This window comes from Hyperolius riggenbachi, chromosome 4 (assembly GCF_040937935.1).
Source record: "Hyperolius riggenbachi isolate aHypRig1 chromosome 4, aHypRig1.pri, whole genome shotgun sequence".
NCBI lineage: Eukaryota > Metazoa > Chordata > Amphibia > Anura > Hyperoliidae > Hyperolius > Hyperolius riggenbachi.
Genome location: NC_090649.1, coordinates 203,213,281 through 203,236,399, shown reverse-complemented (window position 1 = coordinate 203,236,399; position 23,119 = coordinate 203,213,281). Strand labels below are relative to the sequence as shown.

The window sequence follows — 23,119 nt, the reverse complement described above, 5'->3', positions numbered from 1 at the left end:
AAAATATGTGGAATCATACACACTTTGGAATTTGTACACTGTCCCTGCTCCCTATGGTTTGTAAAAAAAAACATCTGTCTCACACTGCAGCAAAGTTCTGATTACTTCATGTACAACGTTACAAACAAAGGAGTCACAGGTTGAAAAAAAGTTGTAGACCTTCCCTCAGAAGAGATTCCTAGATTCTTATCACACACAGGCTAGTGACCTTATGGGTCACAGTGACCTTAAGGAACACAGTGGAGTGGGTAAAGGGTAATACACTGGTCTATTGCCACCAGATCGACCAGCAGATAGATTCCTCTGTGATCTAATCTGATCACAGAGGGATCTATTGGCTGCCTACACTGCAAAATCGATTTCATAGTGGAATTGATTCACAATCTGTGGAGCTGCCGCCTCCCCAGCATACATTACCTGATCCGGCCTGCGTGAGTCCCCTGGTCTCCGCTGTCTCTTTTCCGCTCTGGGCTCCGGCTTCACTTCCTGTCGGGGAAAGTTTAAACAGTAGAGGGCGCTCTACTGTTTTAACTTCCCCAGACAGGAAGTAGGTGAAGCCAGCCGGAGCCCAGTGCGGAGAAGAGACCTGGGGGACAGCGGGGACACGCGCCGGCGGAACAGGTAATGTATTGCTGCTAGCGTCGGTTGTCGGACATTTGAACACCGATATCGATGCATTACTGACCCGCCGGCGATCGAGGCTAAATTTCCATGCGGACAGATCGACGGGATCGATTGGTTTTGGACGCAAATCGGTCGATTGCTCAGCGTTTGTGTATCAATTTCACAGCAGATTCGATCACAGTGATTGAATCTGCTGTCTATCGGCGGGAAATTGAGTAAGTGTATAGGCACCTATAGATTGATGCCTGACTGTCGCTGCCTCATTGAGAGCTTGTTGTCTCATACTGAGTCCAAGATCCTGTAATAACAGTATCAATCAGTGACATTCTGAATGTTTTGCCAAAGAAATAAAAAAGACAAAATGAAAATGTAAAAGCTGCATATTTGCCATTACATTACGCTGTTGCCAGAATGCAAGGTGTATGTCCATGCTGTTTAGACATCTTGCTATAATCAGCTTACACATTGCCATAGCTTAATCTGCTAGCCTCAGATGTATGTTAACAGAAGATAAATCTATTGCTTAATACTGGTAGACACACTGCTAATATTGGCTTAACATTAAACAATTGAAAGAAGCCTTTGAATACCTCCTTTTTAACATAAGACTGAGTAGACGTTTCCAAGCAAACTAGCCCTTCAAATACATACCTCCCCAGTCATAATGACATTGCAAATATAAATATCTTTACTGACTGCAGAGTGTAAAAAGATTTATGAGTATAAACAGGTAAATGATCATGCCAAAACACGTAAGAAATAATGCTAATTAAAATGTATAAAAAAAATGAAGGCCCTCTCAAAAATCTTTCAAAAAAATTAAGGCCCTCTCAATCAATGTTGATAAGGAAAGGACTTTGGTATATTTTCTATGGCTGCATTGCTTTGTACTGTATGAAGAAGTACAAATCTAGATATGGGAACCACTTGCAATAGGCATGCTACTGATGAAGCCAGAACTCCTAATCTTCCCACTCATCCTGGCTCATATGACCAACACATTAGCCTGGCAAGAAACACTTTTACAAAGGAATTCAGCAATGAATCCTTCTATATTTCACTTACTTTGGCTTTCCTTTAAAGTTGTGACAGATCTGGAGAAGAATATGGGAACAACAGTTACTGAACTTCTTGTAAAAGATACTGGTTTTCTAGCTATAAAGGTGGCCACACATCATACATTTTTTAAAATATCTGTTCAATTTAAGAAATGCAATCAATTTTTCTGACTGATTGTAACATTTCAAAAATATGATCAATGTACCACACACCTATGTTCAATGTATGCCCAATTATGATAAAAAGGATTGGAAACTCTGAAAAAATTGCTAGGGTGTGTATATTAATAAATTGACAATCTAACACACCATACAATCTTAATTGAAGAAAAATTTCTTGATCTATAAAAATTGAAAAAAATGTCTGGAGGCTAATCAGATTTAGGAACTCTGCTGATCAACTGATAAATGAGTAGGCTGCTGGTTGATTAGCACTTCCCAAATCCAACTAACTGAGCAGATTTCTGAATGCACCAAAGTTCATATCATATGGAAATTTGCATGTATGGTGCATTTTTAGGTCATCACTGGTTATAATCTTTACTAAATGACTCCTATAGAACGAGACTACAAAGCCAACATTCTGACTGTCCTCCATTCCATACTTGGCTCAAGTGAGGTTTCAGCTTTTGCAGTATAGAAAGATAATGCAGATTTACGAATCCACCAAAATTCATATCAAATGGAAATTGATTCTGATCCAGTTCGTTATCATGCCTGAAGCTTGCAAGGAAACCTTGTACAGTTATGCTAGGTGCACACCATGCACACCATGTTATATAGATGGTTCGATAGACAATTTCTGACATGTCCGATTTTATTTTCGATCATTTTTCTGATCGATTTCTCATTGAAGTGAATGGAAATAGATAAGAAAAGATAACAGAATCGAATCGGAAATCGATCGGAAAATTTAATCGGATATCGATCGGACGGAAAATCGACTGGAAAAAACGCATCGTGTGTACCCAGCATTGGGCCTCAATTCATTAAAGGAATACTATCGATACCCAAGTGTTCTAAAATGACAGTGTGCAAATAATGTCTAAGTAGCTGTGTAAACATTTTCCTACTTTTCATGTTAAATATCAGAGGCAAAAGGTGTAATTTATTGAGGGTAGGATTTAGCTATATTGGGACAAATCAATTACAGAAGGGGTGTCTGCTTCAATGCACAGCCAGAGTTGCATATCAGACTACAGAAAGCAAATATCAACCATATCAAACTCTGAAAGCAAAAACAGTATGAAAAGCTGTGACAATTAGTTACATTTCCTCTGCTCTTTTCAGACACGTCAGTCAGAAACACAGGACACAGGAGCTGCAGCTGTTGGGAGCTCTCTTCTCTGTCACACACAGAGCTACACATAGAGTTAACTGATCAAGTGTGAGGGAATTTCCCCTCTCCTCATGGCTCAGTCTGCCGTCAGTTTTGGCGTCAGTAAACTTTGAAAGTATTTTGCTAACAGTAAACAAAGAACTTGCTACTAAAATGTATACACCAGTACTTAGCAGCACTTCCCAAACAATTCCTGTGTCAATTGAAAAAAATATGTGAATCGATAGTATTCCTTTAAGCTTATCTCCTGTCTTTAATAATGTTTCTGAGCCGTTTCTAGTGTTATAACCATGGTGATAAGGCATGTAGCATTCATTAAACAATTTACCTCAGGCAAACCTAAAGTTAACTCTTCTGTCTTTAAGTTAAGGAGAGATCTCTAAAGTTAACTATTCAATCCTAAAGCCTCATCTCAGAGCCAGTACAAGGTCCTCCAGCACCCAATGCTGAAACACTAAAGTACACCCCCATCCCCAGCCATCACTTACTGATTTCTATCAGACTAAGAGTCACCCCATGGCCCCCCACTCCCCAAACACCGTAATCTCTAGTTACCTGGTTCACAGTCACTGCCATGTATCCCCTTTTCTTATTTCTCTCTGCTTCAAACACAATAGGGGAATGATAGTTGTGTGAGTTGTGCGCCCCCTCCTACACTGCGCCCTGTGGCTGGAGCCTCTTTCGCCTCTGTCTCAGCCTGGCCCTGCCTCATCAGTACAATTTTCCATCACACTGGATCTATTAGACGTATCTATTAGATAATTTTCAACCGGTCCAATCGGATTGCGTTCGATTTTGCAATAGATTTTGGGTACTTATCAAAGCAAAATCTACTGCAAAATTGATCTGAAAAATTTGGACATCTACACACGATGCAATTTCTTATTACATCTATCTAATAGATCCATCTATTTGATGGAAAATTGTACCGTGTAGATGAGGCTTTAAAATAACTACAGAATTCTAAAGTTACAGACACGCCCTATATACTGCATGTGAAAATAACTACAGAGATGATAGCTTAAGGGCAGAAATGATAAGATAACTCTCTCACTGTGAAAACTTATCTCTACACCTTAATAAGGCAAGCTTCTTTAGTGAATTAACACTAAAAATACCGATTGATTTGTGGTGGTAAGTTTTCTCTTGCATTATCCCCAGCATGATCTTAGTGAATTGAGGCCATTTTTTGTCATTTAAGTCTTCAAACTGTTAAGATTCATGCAGATATCCTTTTGGCAAAAGACTATATTTGTACACTATATGCACTTACTGTGTGTACTTTGATTTCAGTATTTTTTTTCAAATTGCACTTCCATAGATCCTGGTACTGTTGGGATTCTCACCATTATAACTTCAGCCACATACGTAAATCTGAGTTGGAGTTCTCCGGTTGGTAATTACAGCTACTACCTAATACAGTTCCAAGGAGATAAATACATGAATGAAACAAACTTGCAGTCAATTTCCATAACAGAACTGACACCTGGAACTAACTACACATTCACAGTATTGGTGGTCACAGGACCAGGCATATCAGGAGTGGCCACTATGATCAATACTACTACAAGTAAGTGGACAACATAGGCGTGAATATCAGTAAGTAGAAACAATGGGGGAAAGCAAGCTAACTGCTATCAGTCAGTGAAATTTTCACTTATAATCCTCCAGCCCATTGTCATTGTGCCTGGCATGTTGTCTTCATCCAACCTGCATCTCTTGGACTGTTCAGACAGCCTGTGCAAGAGAGGACAAAGAGGAATTATTAGTTAGATAGCATGAGAAAAACACACAGCTGCAAAAGCATGTAACTTCATCATGAGTAATGGCATGTCTTATCTTTTTCCCAACTTATCTATGATATGCCTTTCTATTACCCAGCAAGCAACCAAGCATTCAGTATAATGCTAGGTACACATGATACAATTTTCTGACAGATTTACTGTCAGATCGATTATTTCCGACAGGTCCGATCTGATTTCCGACCGATTTTCTGATCAACTATCCATAGAAGTGAACGGAAAATCGATCAGAAAATCGATCGTAAATCAGAACGGACCTGTTGGAAATAATCGATCTGACAGTAAATCGGTCAGAAAATGTTATGGTGTGTACCTAGCATAAGATGAGTGAAGCAATATAAAAATTTGGTTGATCAGAAACAACTTATTTTAGACCTTTTATTTTTTCTGCTTGCTATTGGATGAAAAGGTCTTGAATGGAAAAGGTGAAAAAGTGGAGGAAGAGTTTTGTAATTGTTTCAAGTTAAGAAAACTCAAGAGAAAAGTTTAATCCATCAGGACCAATAGCATGCCCTATTTTGTAGGTCAGAAAAACAATCTACCCCTCTTGTAGAAACGTTTCTGTAAATGTTCATGGATAAGAGGCAATGGCTCAAAACAGTATAATTCCTTTCACTATTGTAGTCTTATATGATCAACCATGGGTAGTATTGCAATACACCGATTTATGTTATGTTTATGTATGCTACTAGTAGATTAAAGTTGAACTCCAGCTAAAGTACTGTATGTATGGGGTTTTAAATATTTTTGCATCATTATAACTGGATGTGAAAATTGTGGAAACTAATAATGTACATGTAAATGGTGCCAGTAAAGGTTATGAACTCTAAATAAACTTGGACCCATGCTGTAGATAAAGGACCTAATTTACTAAAGCATCTCTTGCGATCTCCAAGCACCTGCAGTGAAAGATATACTATACATGAGACTTGGTTGCCCAAACTACTGCTTCGCTACCGAAGCAGGTGATTTTGCCCAGCACCAGTGCCTAAACCATAGTTACCAAAATCTCTTGCTTCCTGTTTGGTAAATTAGTAGGTGTCTGACTGTGTTAACATGTAGCACCCACAGCAAGAGGGTGATTGCAGACATATAGTTGCTAATTTACTAATGTTTCAGCAACCACTACTACATACCGTAGTTCACAACAGTCCCTCTTTGGGAACTAAATCCCTCTGTTCCTCTTTTTTCCTCATTTGTCCCTCTTTCGGGACTGATGTACAGATCTATGTAAATATGTGAATTTTTCTACTGAATAATGTGTTTAGATCAGAATCAGAATCAGAATTCGTTTATTTCGCCAAGCATGATTTGGGTCATGCCCGGAATTGGTTTTAGCAGCACAGAACACCTTAGACTTTGTTCACATAGACACACTGACAGTAGAAGAGAGCAGTAATACAGCAAAAATGTAATCATAAGAAACAACATGACAGTAAGCAACTCATCAGCAGATACAGAGACATTTCAGGAGGAGCAGCACAGAGAGAAGTAGAACATTAGTATTAACACTGGTGTCAGACTACGTGGGTGCCTCCCTGTGTGGCGGGGGACCCCGAAGGGCTCGTACAGAGTTCAAGAGTCTCACTGCTGTGGGGAAAAAAGTGTCCCTGTGCCTTGATGTCTTGGTGGGGATGGCCCGGAATCTGCGCCCCAACGGGAGCCGTTGGAAGAAGCGATGGCCTGGGTGCGACAGATCATTTGCAATCCTTGTTGCTCTGGAGCACATCCTGGCCTCATGGATGAGATCCAGTGGGGGAAGGGGCTTCCCGATTAATTTTCTCTGCAGTTCTGATGACCCTCTGGATTTTGTATCTGTCGCTGGTTGTTGCCCCAGTGTACCAGACGAGGATGGAGGAGCAGAGGACAGACTCGATCGTGGCAGAGTAGAAGGACTTTAGGAGTTCGTGGGCCATACCGAACTTTTTTAGTTGCCGCAGGAAGAAGAGTCTCTGCTGGGCCTTCTTTTGGGTTGAGATGGTGTTGGCTTTCCAGCTCAGATCGTCCGTGATGGTCGTGCCCAGGAGACGGACACTGGAGACTCTGCTGACTTCGGACCCATTAATATGGATCGGGCGGGGGGTGGTGGTGCTCCGCCTTCTGAAGTCAATAACCATTTCCACAGTTTTGGTATTATTGAGCACTAGCTTGTTTTCCTTGCACCAGTGGCTGATTCTTTCCACCTCCTGGAGGTAGGCCCGTTCATCGCTCTTCCTAACAAGGCCAACAATTGTGGTATCATCTGCGAATTTGATGACTTTGACGGAGTTCTCTTTGGATGTGCAGTTGTTGGTGTATAGTGAAAAAAGAAAAGGTGACAGGACACATCCCTGTGGGGCTCCCGTGTTGGTTGTTCTTGGGCTGGATGCTATGTTTCCAAGTTTCACAGTTTGGGACCTATTCGTAAGGAAATCCGTGATCCAGCAGCGGAGGGTGGGGTGGACACCGAGCTCCACTAGGTTATCATGCAGTATCCGTGGGCATATGGTGTTGAATGCCGAGCTGAAGTCCAAGAGGAGCACTCTGGCATAGGAGTCCGGTCTGTCCAGGTGGTCTGTAATGAACTCCAAACAGATGTTGATAGCGTCATCCGTGGACCTATTTGCTCTATACGCAAATTGGAGTGGGTCCAGGCGGTGCAGAGTGGAGTGCTTAAGAAGGGCTAGGACCGCTTTCTCGAAAGTTTTCATGACAACAGAAGTGAGGGCCACTGGTCTGAAGTTGTTTAGGTCTCGAGCCCCCTGTTTTTTTGGAACAGGGATAATGGTGGACTTTTTGAAGCATGAAGGAACCTTGCCTTCCCTTAGGGACTTGGAGTATATGGAAGTGAGGATGGGGGTCAGCTGCTGTGCGCAGGCTTTCAGACAGGCTGGAGACACACCATCTGGACCCGAGGCTTTTCTGGTGTTTAGCATGGACAGGTGGTGCCGCACCTCATCCTCACTCACCGCTGGAGGGGGAAGGCTTGTGCTTGTAGGGAGGAGGATAGAGGGTGCAGGGGGCCCCTGCGAGTCCGTTGGGTTTTCGAACCTGCAATAAAAACTGCTGAGTTCCTCAGCTAGCTCTGAGTTTGGCGCTACATTGTGAGGTGCAGGCTTGTAATTTGTGACCGTCTTGAGCCCCTTCCAAACAGCCCGTGGGTCCCTTGAGCTGAGGTTCTCCCTTATCTTTCCTGCGTACTCCCTTTTTGCAGCTCTCAGCTCCTTGTTGAGGGAGTTCCTTGCTATCCTGAAGTCCTCTAGGGAGCCTGACTTGTGCGCAGCTTCTTTGCGCTTCCGTAGTTGTCGTAGCTTGCTGGAAAACCAGGGTTTGCTGTTTGGGTAGATTTTGAAGGACTTTGAGGGAATGCAGGATTCCTCACAAAAACTTATGTAGGATGTGACAGTGTCCGCCCACTCATCCAGGTTTGGTGTTTCCAGAGCCTCCCAGTCCGTGCAGTCGAAACAGGCCTGGAGTTGGTTTTTTGCCTCATTTGACCACACCTTTACGGTCTTTAGGGCTGGTTTTGTTGATTCCAGTTGTCTCCTGTAGGTGGGGACCAGATGAATGAGGTTGTGGTCAGATGAGCCCAGTGCTGCCCAAGAGGTGGCCTTATAGGCATCTTCCAGGACCGTGTAGCAGTGGTCTAGGGTGCTGGCATTCCTGGTGGGGCAGGCAACATGCTGGTGGAAACGTGGCAGTTCCCGACGGAGGTTGGCCTTGTTGAAATCGCCCATAACGATGAATAAGGAGTCCGGAAGGGTTGTCTCCCACTGTGTGATGCTATCGCTAAGGTCCAGTTCTGCGTTTTTAGTATCAGCATCAGGTGGGATGTATACGCCCACTAGAACGTAGGAGGAGAACTCCCTGGGTGAATAGATCGGTCTGCAGTTGACTAGTAGGAGCTCGAGATCAGGGGTGCATTTCCTGGTTAACAGCGAGGTGTCAGGACACCATGAGGTATTGATGTAAAAGCAGACCCCGCCGCCCTTCTTTTTCCCAGAGAGTGAGTGGTCACGGTCCGCACGGATGAGATTGAAGCCCGGGAGCAGTAGGGCGTTGTCCGGAATGCCCTCATCTAGCTAAGTCTCTGTGAAGCAGAGGACCGGGGTGTTTCTGCCGAACTCCTGCTTGTCGCTGATGAGTCGGAGTTCATCCAGCTTATTGGGTAGTGAGCGAACATTTGCCAGGAGGGCCGAGGGAATGGCTGAGCGCAGTCCTTTTTTCCTCAGCCTTACCCGGGCACCCGCCTTGCAGCCCCGTCGTCTCTGGACTGTGCGTGCCCTAGGGGCAGTAATTTGCTGGATGTACCCCCAGACGGAGTTGAGTAGGAGCCTGTCCTCTGGCTGCGGGCCCCTGCAGCATTCCCACTGGATAAGCTGAGACCTGGTGTAAACCCTGCGTGACATGTGAGGTGGCATAGTGGCGCCTGTGATGGAGGGCATGGTGGGAGAGCCTAGTGGAGGGGGGAGTGACACATGTACGGACCACAGTATGAAAACACACATGTACAGTGACACATGTACAGTCCACAGTATGAAAACACAAGCAGATGGTAGCACATAAAGCAGATTGCAAGCAAACAGAAGCAGCAGAGTTCGAGACCTAAGTGGGCCTACACAGTCTTCACTCCTAGTGTGTGGGCAAGGGCAAAGATACAGAGCATGTGCTCAGTAGATCATACCTTGTGGACTTGCATTGCTGCGGGTGGGGAGGCATCAGTGTCCTGTGGGCAAGATGTAGTAGATGGCATCAGTGTCCTGTGGGGCCAGATGTGGTAGATGGACCTCTGGGTACCTGTGTGCTGCATTCATACCAGCGTCATAGCTGGGAGCCTCTGGAGACCATCCAGGCAGCAGCGGCCAAACTGAGGCAGGAGCAGTGGAGCCGGAGCACAGTCCCCCAATTGGCCTCTGTGGGTGGCTGGGAGCCCTCCAGAGGCAGCGGCAGGCTGGGGCAGCGGTGGTGGACTTGCTGCAGGAGCGGTGGAGCCGGAGCACTGGTCCCGCAGTCGGCTTCCACGGGTAGCTGGGAAACCCTCCTGTGCAGCTGCGGCCTCGGCAGGGGCCCTGGGCCTGGATACGCTAGCTCTGTGGCGACCAGCGGGGATAGCGGCGTTCGGGTCCAGTCCTCCTCCGCAGCCGGGACAAATGTAATTCTCATCCTTTGAATTGATTAATTTCTTATTTCCAAATATCAACATGAAGGGAAATGAATCAGGATAGAAAGGACCAGTTTGGATTATAAAACAACATATTTTTCTTATGAAATCTTTATAATATGCGTGGCTAGGTTTATGTCCCATTTTCTTATTTCAAAAAGTTGGGAGGTATGACTATTATGTTTTAAGTTGCTCCAGAGGAGGGCTGAAAACTTTTACCTCATAATATCAGGAAGTTAAAAAAAAATTCAGTCAATGTTTCCTCAGTCACTTATAATATCCCCAGTGGAGATTCTTGGAGATCTCTAGGGATACCTCAGAAAACGAACCCCTTAGATGCTATGGGACCATGAACAGAGATTAAAAATGGAATTTAAACTTACTCCTGGCAAAGTCATGTACTACCAGAGCTGCCAGCGGGGAACAGAGGGGACCCGGAGGACTTTGAGGAACCTCGTGGGCTATGGGAGGCTGGAGGAAGCCCCAGGTAAGTTGAAATTCCATTTTTAGCCTCTGTTCAGGATCCCTACAAGGTTGATAAACAAGAGTCAGAGATGATAGTAAGGAAAGGTATGTCCCAATTGATTACAAAATTACAAAATACAAGATTGGTGTTTAGCTGCTAAGGGTAACAATGGTTAATTTGCATATATTCAGCAGTGATGCACTGAGAGACATCTCAAGCTCACTCCAACCTGAATTATCGCAAATTCTTTCTGTTTTAGGAAAGCAAACTTTTGTTTTTGATTACAAAACAAGCCAACAAAATATATAATCCAAAAATGCAAAGTTTATTAATGTTTCAAAGAATAAAAACACTAATATACTAAAAGGATGTGGAATCCCAACCTCAATCTCCAGCACTGCTCTAACCCATTTGTTGATCACTTGGAAATACAGTCAATCTTGCAATTAAACATCTTATAACAGAAAGCAGGGCAATGTGTAAGAAGTAAGTTTGTAACTGCAATAGATTTCAATGTCCATTCAGGAATAAAGAAACAGAGATGTACAAGACAGCTGGTCAGATGGATCACATCATATTGCAAGCTTTAAGGTAGTGTCAGCATAGCAGTCAGGCTGTAACATAGCAAAGTTCACAAAGCAGCTTGTTGAAACGCATCACAGACTCCAATGTGGTGTCAGCAAATAACATGCAATAGCTCCATAGCAGAGTGGGGATATCAGTTAAACCATATTGCAAGCTTCAGTTAGTGTCCACATGACATGCAGGCTACAGCACAGCAGAGTTAGCAGAGATGGATGGATAGTAGCTATATAGCAATTTACCCTCCAATGGCTGCAGGATGTGGTCTCAAATAATCAATTTTAAGTGGCTGATGTACCCTAGTTGACTCACTGCTGCCAATGGATTCACCCAGCAGGAGATGGAGCTATGATGAGGATTCAGAGGTTCTGTCCTTGATGCATTTGGGCTATTGTGGACCGCAAATTCCAGACTGCATGGCTGCGTGTCAAGTCAGGCCATGCCAGTCCTGAGTGGGCAGGTGGAGAGGAAGAGTCAGGCAGTTCCCGTCATCCAGCGTGTCACACCGGCTACTCCAGCATGTTTTGCCAGACTTCCGGCTTCATTAGGCCACACACACATACTTCAGACATACTTATCCGGCACTGTGACCAATCCCAGTGGTTCCCGACACTCCCACCACACCACCTGTCACTCAGGGAGGCAGGAAAGAGGGTACAATCAAAACACTGGTGCAAGCACTGCTTCTGCAATGCCCTGTAGGACTGCCCAGTACAGGTGGGTGGGTGAAAACAACATGGTGGAAACCAGTGCAATCTACAGCACCTTTTTCACAAACAATCCAGTATGTACCTAAAACCCAAACTAAACCTATCTCTGCCACAATAGAGCAACATCAACAAAAATGCATATGATAACATTATATGGGTTGAGGTATAGCAATTCAATTTATATAATGAACTAGTGGAAGACCCGGCATTGCCCGGGTATATTTATTGCTGTTGTCGGCTCCACCCACTTTTTCTAACCTTAACACACAGACACTCAATGACCAAGTTTGATTGGCTGATTTATGCTCTGCCCACTTTCCCTGAATTTTTCACCTCAGTCACCAAGTGACCAACTGTACCAAGTTTGGGGACTCTGTCTCTGTTCCTTTGAGAATGGCAGCCTTTTACATTTTTTCCATTGACGTGAATGGGTGAAATCTGATTGGCTGTTTGTGGCTCCGCCCAGGTGTGCAGAGGGGATGCAATACCCCAGAACATATCATCCCAGATAGTAAGAGATTTGTATACCAAGTTTCATTGAAATCAGTCAAGGCGTTTTTGAGTGATCGCGGCACATACATACACACACATCCGATTTTATATGGATATATAGAACATAAAGCCCTTATTTAGGGATATCAGGGGATACACCACCAAAACGATAAATAATGACTAAAAAAGATTGCTGGAGGGTCAGCAGTGCCGCACTGGGAAACAAACCTAGGCACATAAGCTTGTAAGCATTATTATTCATGTCAAGGTAACTATTAACACAATAACCTCACTATTGTTTGATTGGTGGAGAGGTCAGGCTTATGCAAGAATGTTATTTACAGTTGAAGAGAGGTAGACATAGAGTTGAAAACCAGCACTGCTTCTAAAACTATTTATTCTTGCAAATTCTTCAGATAAAAAACATCTTAGCAGATATGCTATCTTACCCCAAAGGTATGTTTTCCAATGATTGTGAAATTTTCTATATCTGTTAAGATGTTTTTTATCTGAAGATTCAGAATTTGCAAGAATAAATAGTTTTAGAAGCAGTGCCGGTTTTAAACTCTGTCTACCTCTCCTAAACCGATGTATGCTTAATAGCCAGAGCACGCTTTTATTCTGCCTGGGAAAGGAAGAGGCGGCATTGTTGCCACAACCTGCACCAGCTCAGCCCTTGAGTTACTGTAGTGCCAGTTTGTCTGTCTTCTATACTGGTTATTTACAGTTAGTTGGGTTGAACACACAAAAAAAGAGTTCAACCAGAAAAAGCCTGCATCCTCAAATATCTCAGCTGATCCAAAGGAAGGCAAGAAACACTGACAAGGCTTGGACCAATTAGCCTTAAAAGGGGGAAAGATCCTTCCTGACTCCAGGTTGCAATCATATGAAATCCCTGAATCAACATCTCTGGGAATCGCCTAGAAATTATAGCCATGGATGGCCTTCAATGCAAGGAAAGCATCCACACTCCCTTTAAACACAGATATAGAAATTTCCATAACTACTTCCTGTGGTACTACATTCCACATTTTATTCACTCTTACTATAAAGAATCCTTTCCTAAATTGATGGCAAAACTATTTTCCTCCATGAGTATATCATGTCCCACAGTCCTTTCCACAAGCCTAGGGGCAAAAATCTCATCTGAGAAGTTTTTATATTGTCCTCTGATGTATTCAAACATATTAATTAGATCTTCTTTAATATGAAGGTTAACATATACCAAAAGAAACTTAAGCCATTATTGTATGCATGATGTACATTATGATAAATATGGCATAAACAAGTTGTTACTTATTTTGTCTAGTTCCAGGAGACGTAGTCGGTCTCAGGATGGCTGAAGTCACTGACAATTCTGTCACACTAACGTGGACACCAGCAACTGGAAACATGGATTTTTATGTAATAAGAATGCTGGATAATTCCACATTTTACAAGACATCGCCTTATGAGAATGTGACAATTACAGAACTGACTCCAGGCAAAAATTACACATTCCTGGTCTCTACTAAGCTTGGTGATGTAGAGGGAGCAGAAACCAGCAAATCTCTGGTTATACGTAAGTAGATCCTAGCTAACATAACTGACAGCTCAGGTGTTTGGTTTTCAAAATATATTTTTTATATTAATAACTGACAAATACATTGGCAAGAGAAGAAAACTTTTTGACAAATGTTGAGCTTTGTTTCTTTTACATTTTACAATTCTGAGGAGGCTTGCTGTAAACTCTCTGCATAGCATATAAACTAGCTGCAGGGGGGGCTTAGGCCCCATTCACACTAGGGCTCTTTTCCCAGGTTTTCACGCTTGATTGCCAGAGCGCTGCTGCACAAGTAATCCTTTGGAATCCCATTGGATTACTATCACTGCAGCAATTGCGGCGTGTTTGCGATTTATCGCCATGCAGCATGCAGCATTGTCCCGACTATTGCATCACAATTCTCTTTCACTAGAATGAGAATTGCAAAATCATATAGCAGAAAATTCACTGAAAAAAGTAATGCAAAATCACAATTGTAATTTGCTTTTACAAATGTAAATGGGGCTTGATCACGCTATGTACCATGCAGTGCAGTCTGGTCCAAAAAAGACTGCATTGAAAATAATGTCCGATGTTCACATTAAAAACCCTCCTGGCGGTCTATTAAAAACCGCCAGGGGGCAGCGCAGCCGTTTTTTTGTGATTTTTTTTTTTAAATCATGTAGCAAGCCTAGGGCTCGCTACATCATAGCCCCTGTGCAGCGGCATCCCCCTACCGTCTTCGATCGGCGATCGGCGATCAGGAAATCCCGTTCAAAGCACGGGATTTCCTGGAGGGCTTGATGACGTCACCGACGTTGTGACGTCATTGGGAGACCCGATCCACCCCTCAGCGCTGCCTGGCACTAATTGGCCAGGCAGCGCACGGGGTCTGGGGGGGGGGGCGGTGCACCGCGGCGGATAGCGACGAATCGGCGCGGAGCGGCGGCGATCGTTGTGCTCACGCAGCTAGCAAAGTGCTAGCAAAGTGCAGCAAAAAAAAATGGTGCAAATCGGCCCAGCGGGGCCTGAGAAATCCTCCTACCGCCAGGAAGGTTAATGTTTTGCAGTGCATTCAAAGGAATCCACTGCTACACTCATTCCTATATGCAGAGGTGTCTCTCAGGTTGGTGTCGCCTGTTGTCCAACCGTCTTCCCCACATTGAGCAAAATGAATAACTTTTTTACTAGTAAATTAACAGATGTAAGGGTGATAATAGTGCCAAAAATGTAAAACATTAACCACTTTACCACCACGGGTGCATATATCTACGCTCCTTTTAACACCCCTTCCCCACCAGGAGCATAGATATACGCACCCCCGCCGCTGTCGGCGCTCCCGCTCGCTTGTGCGCGTGCTCCCGCGCTCATGCACACCGCCGGCCGCTCACCCGGAGATCAATGAACGGGAAAACCTGTTCCCGTTCGTTGATCTAAGCCCCCCAGCAATAATCGGCTGCTTCTATGAGAAGCATTGCGATCATTGTGAAAAAAAAAGAAGTTTCCCAGCCTCACTGAACGTTCTGTAAGCGTACTTCCGACGCTTACAGGATGCATGTACAAAAAATGACTGTGGCCATCTTGTGGCCAAATAGTAAAACTACATCCAAAACATTTTTCATATACAAATACATACCTTTACACTATAAATTAACTCATTACCTCCCACACTCCCCAATTTATTTGTTTTTTTGTAATAAAAAGAAAAAAAGTTACAATAAAAAAAAAACCATAAATAGTTACCTTAGGGTGGGAACTCTTTAAATATTTATGTCAAGAGGGTACAACACTGTTACTTTATAAACTATGGGCTTGTAATTAGGGATGGACGCAAAACTGAAAAAAATGCACCTTTATTTCCAAATAAAATATTGGCGCCAAACATTGTGATAGGGACATAATTTAAACAGTGTAATAACTGGGACAAATGGGCAAATACATTTCATGGATTTTAATTACAGTAGCATGCATTATTTAAAAACTATAATGGCCGAAAACTGAAAAATACTGATTTGTTTTCCCACATTTTTTCCTATTTTCCCATTAAAACACATTTAGAATAAAATAATTCTTGGCATAATTTCCCACCTAAAGAAAGCCTAATTGGTGGCAAAAAAAACAAGATATAGTTCATTTCATTGCCATGAGTAATAATAAAGTTATAGATGAATGAATGGAAGGAGCGCTGAAAGGTAAAAATTGCTCTGGTGCTCAAGGGGTAAAAATGACTCCAATAATATACAGGGCTCTTGTTACCAATAATTGGGCGATATGTCTCCTAACCCTCTTCCCTATAACCTAGTCAGGCCGAGCACACGTAAGGGAATCCATTCTTTTTTTTTTAACAATTTCCTTATCGTAGTTCAGCAATCAGGACAGCCAAAGCAATGTACACATGTTCACAATGGTATTTCTGTCCAATAGAGTTTCTGGCTTCTTCCAAGCTTCAAACAATTTTCCAGGCTTTGCGTCTTGACATGGCTGATTAATATTCATCAGTACGTTGATTGCTCAATAACCAATAAAGCAGTTGTCTATTGCTTGATTTAAATTGCTCTGCTTGATAATTTAATTCTGGTTGCCAGGCAATCTGATTGGAGGTTAAAGTGAACCTCCGGACTAAAAATCTATTCAGCAGAACTGAAAAGGCTTGGTGTTTCTTTAACAGTTTGACAGCATCAGAACTTTGTTTTTCTTACCAAAGCATCATTTTTTGCTGCATTTTTACCTAAGCTCCACCCATCAAAGAAAAAAAGCCTGGGCTTTTTTTCCCTGATGCTGTGCAGAGCATGACAGGATTTCCTATGTTGTTATTCATGTTGCCTAGCAACTGGGAGAGGTGCTCAAGACACAGGACAGTTGGAACTGTGTCTCATGCTCCCTGTCACCTCCTTTCAACCAAAAAGATGGCTGCCATCATGAAATCAAACATTTGCCTGTTCTTTTAAAACACAGTCTTAAACCAGACTGTGGGTAAGAGATTATATTACCTAATCTATTTTAATTAACATAACTAATGTAACTTAATGACAGTATGTTTGTTTAGGCTAGAGTTCCTCTTTAAGATTAGTTCATGTATGCTATGCCTTTGGCAGCATGTCTTCCCCCCAAAAAATAGTTAAGTAGCTTTTTCCTCAAATAACATACTTAGGCAGCATCAGCATTTCCCCCATATACGGTAACATAAATTGGTGATCGCAGTATGTCTTACAAATAACAATTACAGATAAAAGGAGCGGCAACACCCCCAATCAATTACTAATTTAATTACAATTACAAAACAAAGAGGACTATTAACTAAATCACATAATCAATCATTATAAACTGTGAATGGCTCACCATAAGTTATAAAAGTCATTTTTATTAAGCTCGCTAAATCCATGTACTGACAAATGTGTAACTCCACCAAGCTAATATATGTGCAAGCAAAAAAAACTCCATAAAAACACCCACCTGTGCCGTGTAAGTATCAATAGCAGTTGAGCGATTGGACAGCCCATTGATCTAGTTGGGGTGGTCCATCCAAACCACCATACAAACGCAGTCTCACAAATAACATTAGTAGCATGTCCCACAAACACAAATAACTTAACCCCTTGCTGACTGCTCCACGCTGATTGGCGTGAACGTGGCGGCAGCCCCACAACCACTCCACACCAACTGGCATGAAGTCCTGGGGTGGGGTCTCGCATCTCCGCTTGAAGATCACTGCAAAACCGCCGTCTATTAACACTGTACAGCGCTGCAATATAAGGCAGCGATATACTGGGGACACTCGGCTGTCTCCTCCAGAGGCACAAGGGCAATCTGCTGTCATAAGCTGATGCCTATGACAGCCGACCGCTGTCATTGGTTACTGGGTTATTATACAGGGTACAGGGTTATTATAAAATAGTTTAAAAAAATAGACAAATTTATTGTAAAAAAAAAAAACAACAAATAAATTATAAAAATAAATAAACACACCGGCTGGGATCAGACCCCACCAACAGAAAGCTCTGTTGGTGGGCAGAAAAGGGGGAATCACTTGTGAACTGAGTTGTGCAGTCCTGCAGCGAGGCCTTGGCCTATTTAGTAAAAAATGACCTGGTCACTAGGGGAAGGGTTTAAGACTGTGGTCCTTAAGTGGTTAAAGAGAGCCTGAGGTGGGCTCATATACCGGTAATTAAAAAAAAACTATGCTAACTGATCTGGGGGGCTGGGTGGATCAGGTAGCCATATGTTTCGGTATTATTGGGAATGAGCCCAAAAAGAAAGAAGGACTCTTAAAGAGACTCCGTAACAAAAATTGCATCCTGTTTTTTATCATCCTACAAGTTCCAAAAGCTATTCTAATGTGTTCTGGCTTACTGCAGCACTTTCTACTATCACAGTCTCTGTAATAAATCAATGTATCTTTCCCCTGTCAGACTTGTCAGCCTGTGTCTGGAAGGCTGCCAAGTTCTTCAGTGTTGAGGTTCTGCTATGAACTCCCCCTTCCAGGCCCCTCTATGCACACTGCCTGTGTATTATTTAGATTAGGGCAGCTTCTCTCTTCTCTCTTATCTTTTACAAGCTGGATAAATCGTCCTCTGAGCTGGCTGGGCTTTCACATACTGAGGAATTACAGACAAAGGCAAAGCTGTTTGCAGGAAGAAACGAGCAGCCTGAAACTTCAGTGCATGAGAACTGCAGGGGGAAAGAAACACACAAATGATCTCTTGAGCTTCAAAAGGAAGGGTGTATACAGCCTGCTTGTGTATGGATGTATTTTCTATGTGTGGACATACTGTACATCAACCTACTTCCTGTTTTGGTGGCCATTTTGTTTGTTTACAAACAAACTTTTTAAAACTGTTTTTAACCACTTTTAATGCGGCGAGGAGCGGCGAAATTGTGACAGAGGGTAATAGGTGATGTCCCCTAACGCACTGGTATGTTTACTTTTGTGCGATTTTAACAATACAGATTCTCTTTAAAGTATATATATATGTGATGTTCCAAACTTGAGCACACCATCATGCTCAAAATAATGCAAAGTTTCTATATAGGAGGTTCTATAATAATCAGGTGAAACCACAAACCAGCAGTTTGATTCCAAAGTTTAGTATCACACTTTATTGTATTCAAAAAAACATATTTTCTTCAAAAAGGTAAAAATCTTTTTGTATTTTGACAGTAAAAGTTCTTCATAGTACAAATATAGAAGATCAATGTATTAAACAGATCGTAGACAATGTGTGCTTTGTTTGATGAAACAGTACATTTCAGATATTATAGTTCAGGCAATGACACTAGTCCGTTTGGGGTTATTAACCCCTCGTCAGGCCTTTATAAAGCATAAAGTATATCTTTACCAAAAAATTGCACAGTCTAGAAGACTATAAATATATAAATTGGGGCATCTGTTCAAACCAAACACAGCCCGGCACCTGACTGATGGCTGACATAAGGAAATCAGCTGCAAACACAGTGTGGCAGAGAACATGCCTATGTGTCCCGTCTGCCCTGCCCCCCCCCTCCCCGTAACGCATCAGGTTCTCTTTAACCTCTTGAGGACCGCGGTGTTAAACCCCCCTAGTGACCAGGACATTTTTTACTAAAATGGCCACTACAGCTTTAAGGCCGCTCAACTCAGCACACAAGTGATTTCCCCCTTTTCTCACCACCAACAGAGCTTTCTGTTGGTGGGGTCTGATCGCTCCCCAGTTGTTGTTTTTTTAAAATAAATATTTATTTTATCATTTTTAAAATAAATGTGACTATTTTTTATTTATTTTATATTGTCCCCTCCCTCCCTCCCCCCACCAGCCAATCAGCGTGATCGGCTGTCATAGGCTTCAGTCTATGACAGCCGATCACTCCCCAGCCTATGGAGGGGACAGCTGTGTCACACAGCTGTCCCCAGTACAGCACTGCCTTAGATCGCAGCACTGTACGGGGTAATTGGACGGCGATCGCCGCTGGGAAACCGAAGGCGGAGCTCCGCTTTCCAAGCGGAGATGTGCGCGCATCAGCATGTGCGATCTCCTGCTAGCCCCATAGAAGGTCATTCACGCCAATCGGCGTGGAGTAGTCCTGGGGCTGTCGCCGTGTCCACGCCAGTTGTCTTGGAGCGGTCGGCAAGCAGTTAAGTGACATTTCCCTAAAATAACATAAACAGACAGCATAAGCATGCCCCCCCAAATAACATATTAAGTAATGTGCCCCCCAAATAACTTAAAGTGGCAGTATCTGAAAATCAAATTAGCCAGTGTGTCCCTGAAATTAATTGCTTAGTATGTCCCCAAAACATCATTAGACAATGTTTTTCCTAAATATTATATGTCCCAAACATAATAAGCAAACCCTCAAATCAACACATCACTCAACATGCAGATGATTGTTGTTGTCTCCTGCCTGACTGTGGCATGCCTGACAGCAACTCGAGAGGGTGTCATCCCCTCTGATGGTGACACCTGGTGCATATGCATGCCTCACACCAGCCTAGTGACACCACTGGCTGTGTGTTACACCATTCAATGTATTAAATGATGTCAGTGAGTTAGCAGATTGCACTGTACATGGCCACCTGTTTTCCTCTAGCATGAACAAGCCATGACACAACAATACTTTAAAATGTAAAGTTAGCATTTAAGAGGTTTCACATTCTTGCTCCACTATCTCTTGAATAAGGTAAATATAACAAATCTGAAAAATATACATGAGCTTTAGACCTTGTGTTTTGAATGTCCTATGAAACAGGCTTTCGCATGTGAGCCGTGGCAGGAGAGTTAACTCATCATTGCTGTTACCTCTGGCCATTGTGTTCCACAATACTCTAATACTTCCTCTTTTTGGCATTGAAGGAGAAGTATTGGGGTGATGGTACGCGAACGCGACATGGAACTTAATGGCCAGAGTTGGCAACAAGGGTGAGTTAGCAATCCTGCCATGGCCCGCTGGTGTGAAGCCTCTATTTTATATGAAACTCAAAACACAAAGTTGGAAGCTCATCTCTACATTCTAGATGTTTTTGTTTGTGATCCCAAAATGTTGTTCTTTGACATTAGAAGAGATCAGGAACCATTTTTTTTAGGAGGTCCTCAAAACTGTTTAGCACTCCCCATTATTTGGGTAATTGATAGCTTACTTTTCAAAACATCCCTATTTCAAAAGTAAGTTAGTCTTATTCAGAGGATAAATAGATAAATACTAAATACACAAATGGATATAAGGACACAGCAGGCAACAGAGTGAGTAGTGAATCTGCAGACTGTTTTGCTAAAAGTTCCCATACTATATTCGATTTGGGGCATTGATATTTGGCAGATTCGATCATTAGATTGATGATAGACCGTCAAGAGAAATGAGATCCTCTCAACCAGTCCATTAAAAGTCAAATTTTTATTGAAAAATGAACACACTGGACATGGCACTTGCCTTGTCCAGTGTGTTAATTTTTCAATAAAAATTGTACTTTTAATGGACTGGTTAAGCGGATCTCTTTTCTCTTCCCAGTAGATTTATGGCTTGGCTGCCTGTGGTCCTGCTCCTGGTCAGTGAGGTAGTGTGGTGAGCGGTGTTCCTCCTTGTTTTATATATGAGATTGATGATAGAGATTGATGCCATAAAGGTTGCTCAGTTTCAATTTCTAGCCAAAATTGTTCCAATCGATCGATGTGGCACGCAGAGAGAAGGCTCGGGACACTGGAGGCCCACCATTGTACACGCGAGCTACTCACTTCCGCACTCAACATGGGCTTGGGGGGTGGGTACACATTACATGGGGAAACATGGAGGGCCTGGCAGGCAGAGGTGGCTGCACAGATTTCCAATAGTTGAAATCTATTGGTAATCTGTGTGCATTAAATTGGCAGCAATAGATCTCTCTATGATGAGATCCGATCACGGAACTATATGGTGGTTGAGTCTGCTGACCATCTGCCAATGTATAGGCACCTTAACTTGTGTCATTGAGATTGCAATTATGCCAGAGTCAGGATCAGATTGCACAGGAACGTCTCATTAGTGTTCAGCAGCCGTGTGCAGTACTGGTGTAGATTCCAGAGTATGAGTAAAGTGGGAGTAATACAGAGGTGCAGGCAGCAGAGGAGACCCAGTAGGGTTTCGGAAGGGAGGATTTTTAGGAAGGTATTGAGGCAGCCTGTTAAGTAAGGCTGTCCATCTTTACTTTTGTTTTTATGATGTCATTGCACATGTACACTACTAGCCAGACAGGATATGTATAAAATGTAATACAATTTGGATAATTAGCAGCTAATCAGAATTCATTTCCGAATGTTGTTCTATTGCAGTACCTGCTCCTGTCATTAATCTTACTGCATCTAAAATAAGCAACACCACAATGAATGTCAGCTGGCTGCAGCCAAAAGGATACAGGAGTTACTATCAAGTTGATGTGGTTGGAGACCAAAATCAGACACTCACCACTACTAGAGAATCAGTGATTATCACCAACCTAACCAGTGGGTACCAGTACACTGTGATGGTCACTGGAGTCGCTGATGATGGTTCACAAGGTTATCCCAGGGACATTTCTTTATTAGGTGAGTAAACATTTAAGCTTTACCAATACATTAAGTATGTAATATAGTATAACAGAGGAACTTATCACTAATTCTACACAAAGTGATGATCTGAGGCTCTCAATAATACCAGGGTTATTACTGGTTCAGGCTGATCTGCAGTATTGACTATCAGCTGCAGGGATGAATATTCAGTTTTTGAGTTTTTGAACATAAGTCGTCATTTCTGAAAGGAAATATGAAATTTGTAAACTACTTATTGCAGAATTTTGTATTCTTGTGCATTTTACATTGAAGTCTCTTCTGAGCTTCCAAGGAAATTGCAAAAGCCCCCAGACATGCTGTTATCACCAAATCAGCTATGTATGTCAGGACCACTTGTAAGAATAAGACACATTTAAAAAAAAACACTTCATTGGAAAGTTCAAAGTTAATGTTTTAGCATAAAAACACATTTGGAAACCTGGTGAGTGTGTTCAGGACTCAGGAGTTAAGATTGGGAGGTACTCTTGAAAAATACCCAAGACCACCACTATGGGTGAGAGGCTTATCTTGACGTCAAAGGAGTTGGTTCCAGGAGAAATTATTGCAGAGATATATTAGCACCCCTTACCCATTTTCACAAAGGGTTAAAAGTAAATACAAATGCCAATACTTGGAAAGCAAAGAAAATAGTATTTTTTAGCATAAAATACCTTTTATTAATGACCCATGGCACTATCTTCTGAGTAATCTTAAATTAAGAACCCCCACTTGCCACTCACCTGCAGCTTAAAGTCAATAAACTACCTTTGTGGGATTTGAATTGTCAATATCCAGGCAATAAAATCATCAGAAAAAGGATGGATTCTGTGCTATGCCAATAATAAGTCTAAAA

General features: G+C 42.5%; 1 protein-coding gene across 5 annotated transcripts in view; it reads left to right on the top strand.

The window, feature by feature from the left end:
• Nucleotides 1-4,365: 4,365 nt before the first annotated feature.
• Nucleotides 4,366-23,119, top strand: part of LOC137571707 (receptor-type tyrosine-protein phosphatase beta-like) — a 103,636-nt gene continuing 84,882 nt past the window's right edge. The window contains exons 1-3 of one of the 5 annotated variants that reach the window (XM_068281245.1): nucleotides 4,366-4,591; nucleotides 13,523-13,774; nucleotides 22,012-22,263. In XM_068281245.1, the coding sequence (XP_068137346.1) occupies nucleotides 4,462-4,591; nucleotides 13,523-13,774; nucleotides 22,012-22,263 (634 nt within the window). In that variant the 5' untranslated portion in view covers nucleotides 4,366-4,461. Of the gene's footprint in view, nucleotides 4,592-11,226; nucleotides 12,458-13,522; nucleotides 13,775-22,011; nucleotides 22,264-23,119 lie in introns of those variants that run through there. The other 4 variants (XM_068281249.1, XM_068281248.1, XM_068281247.1 and 1 more) reach the window with 4 other exon arrangements.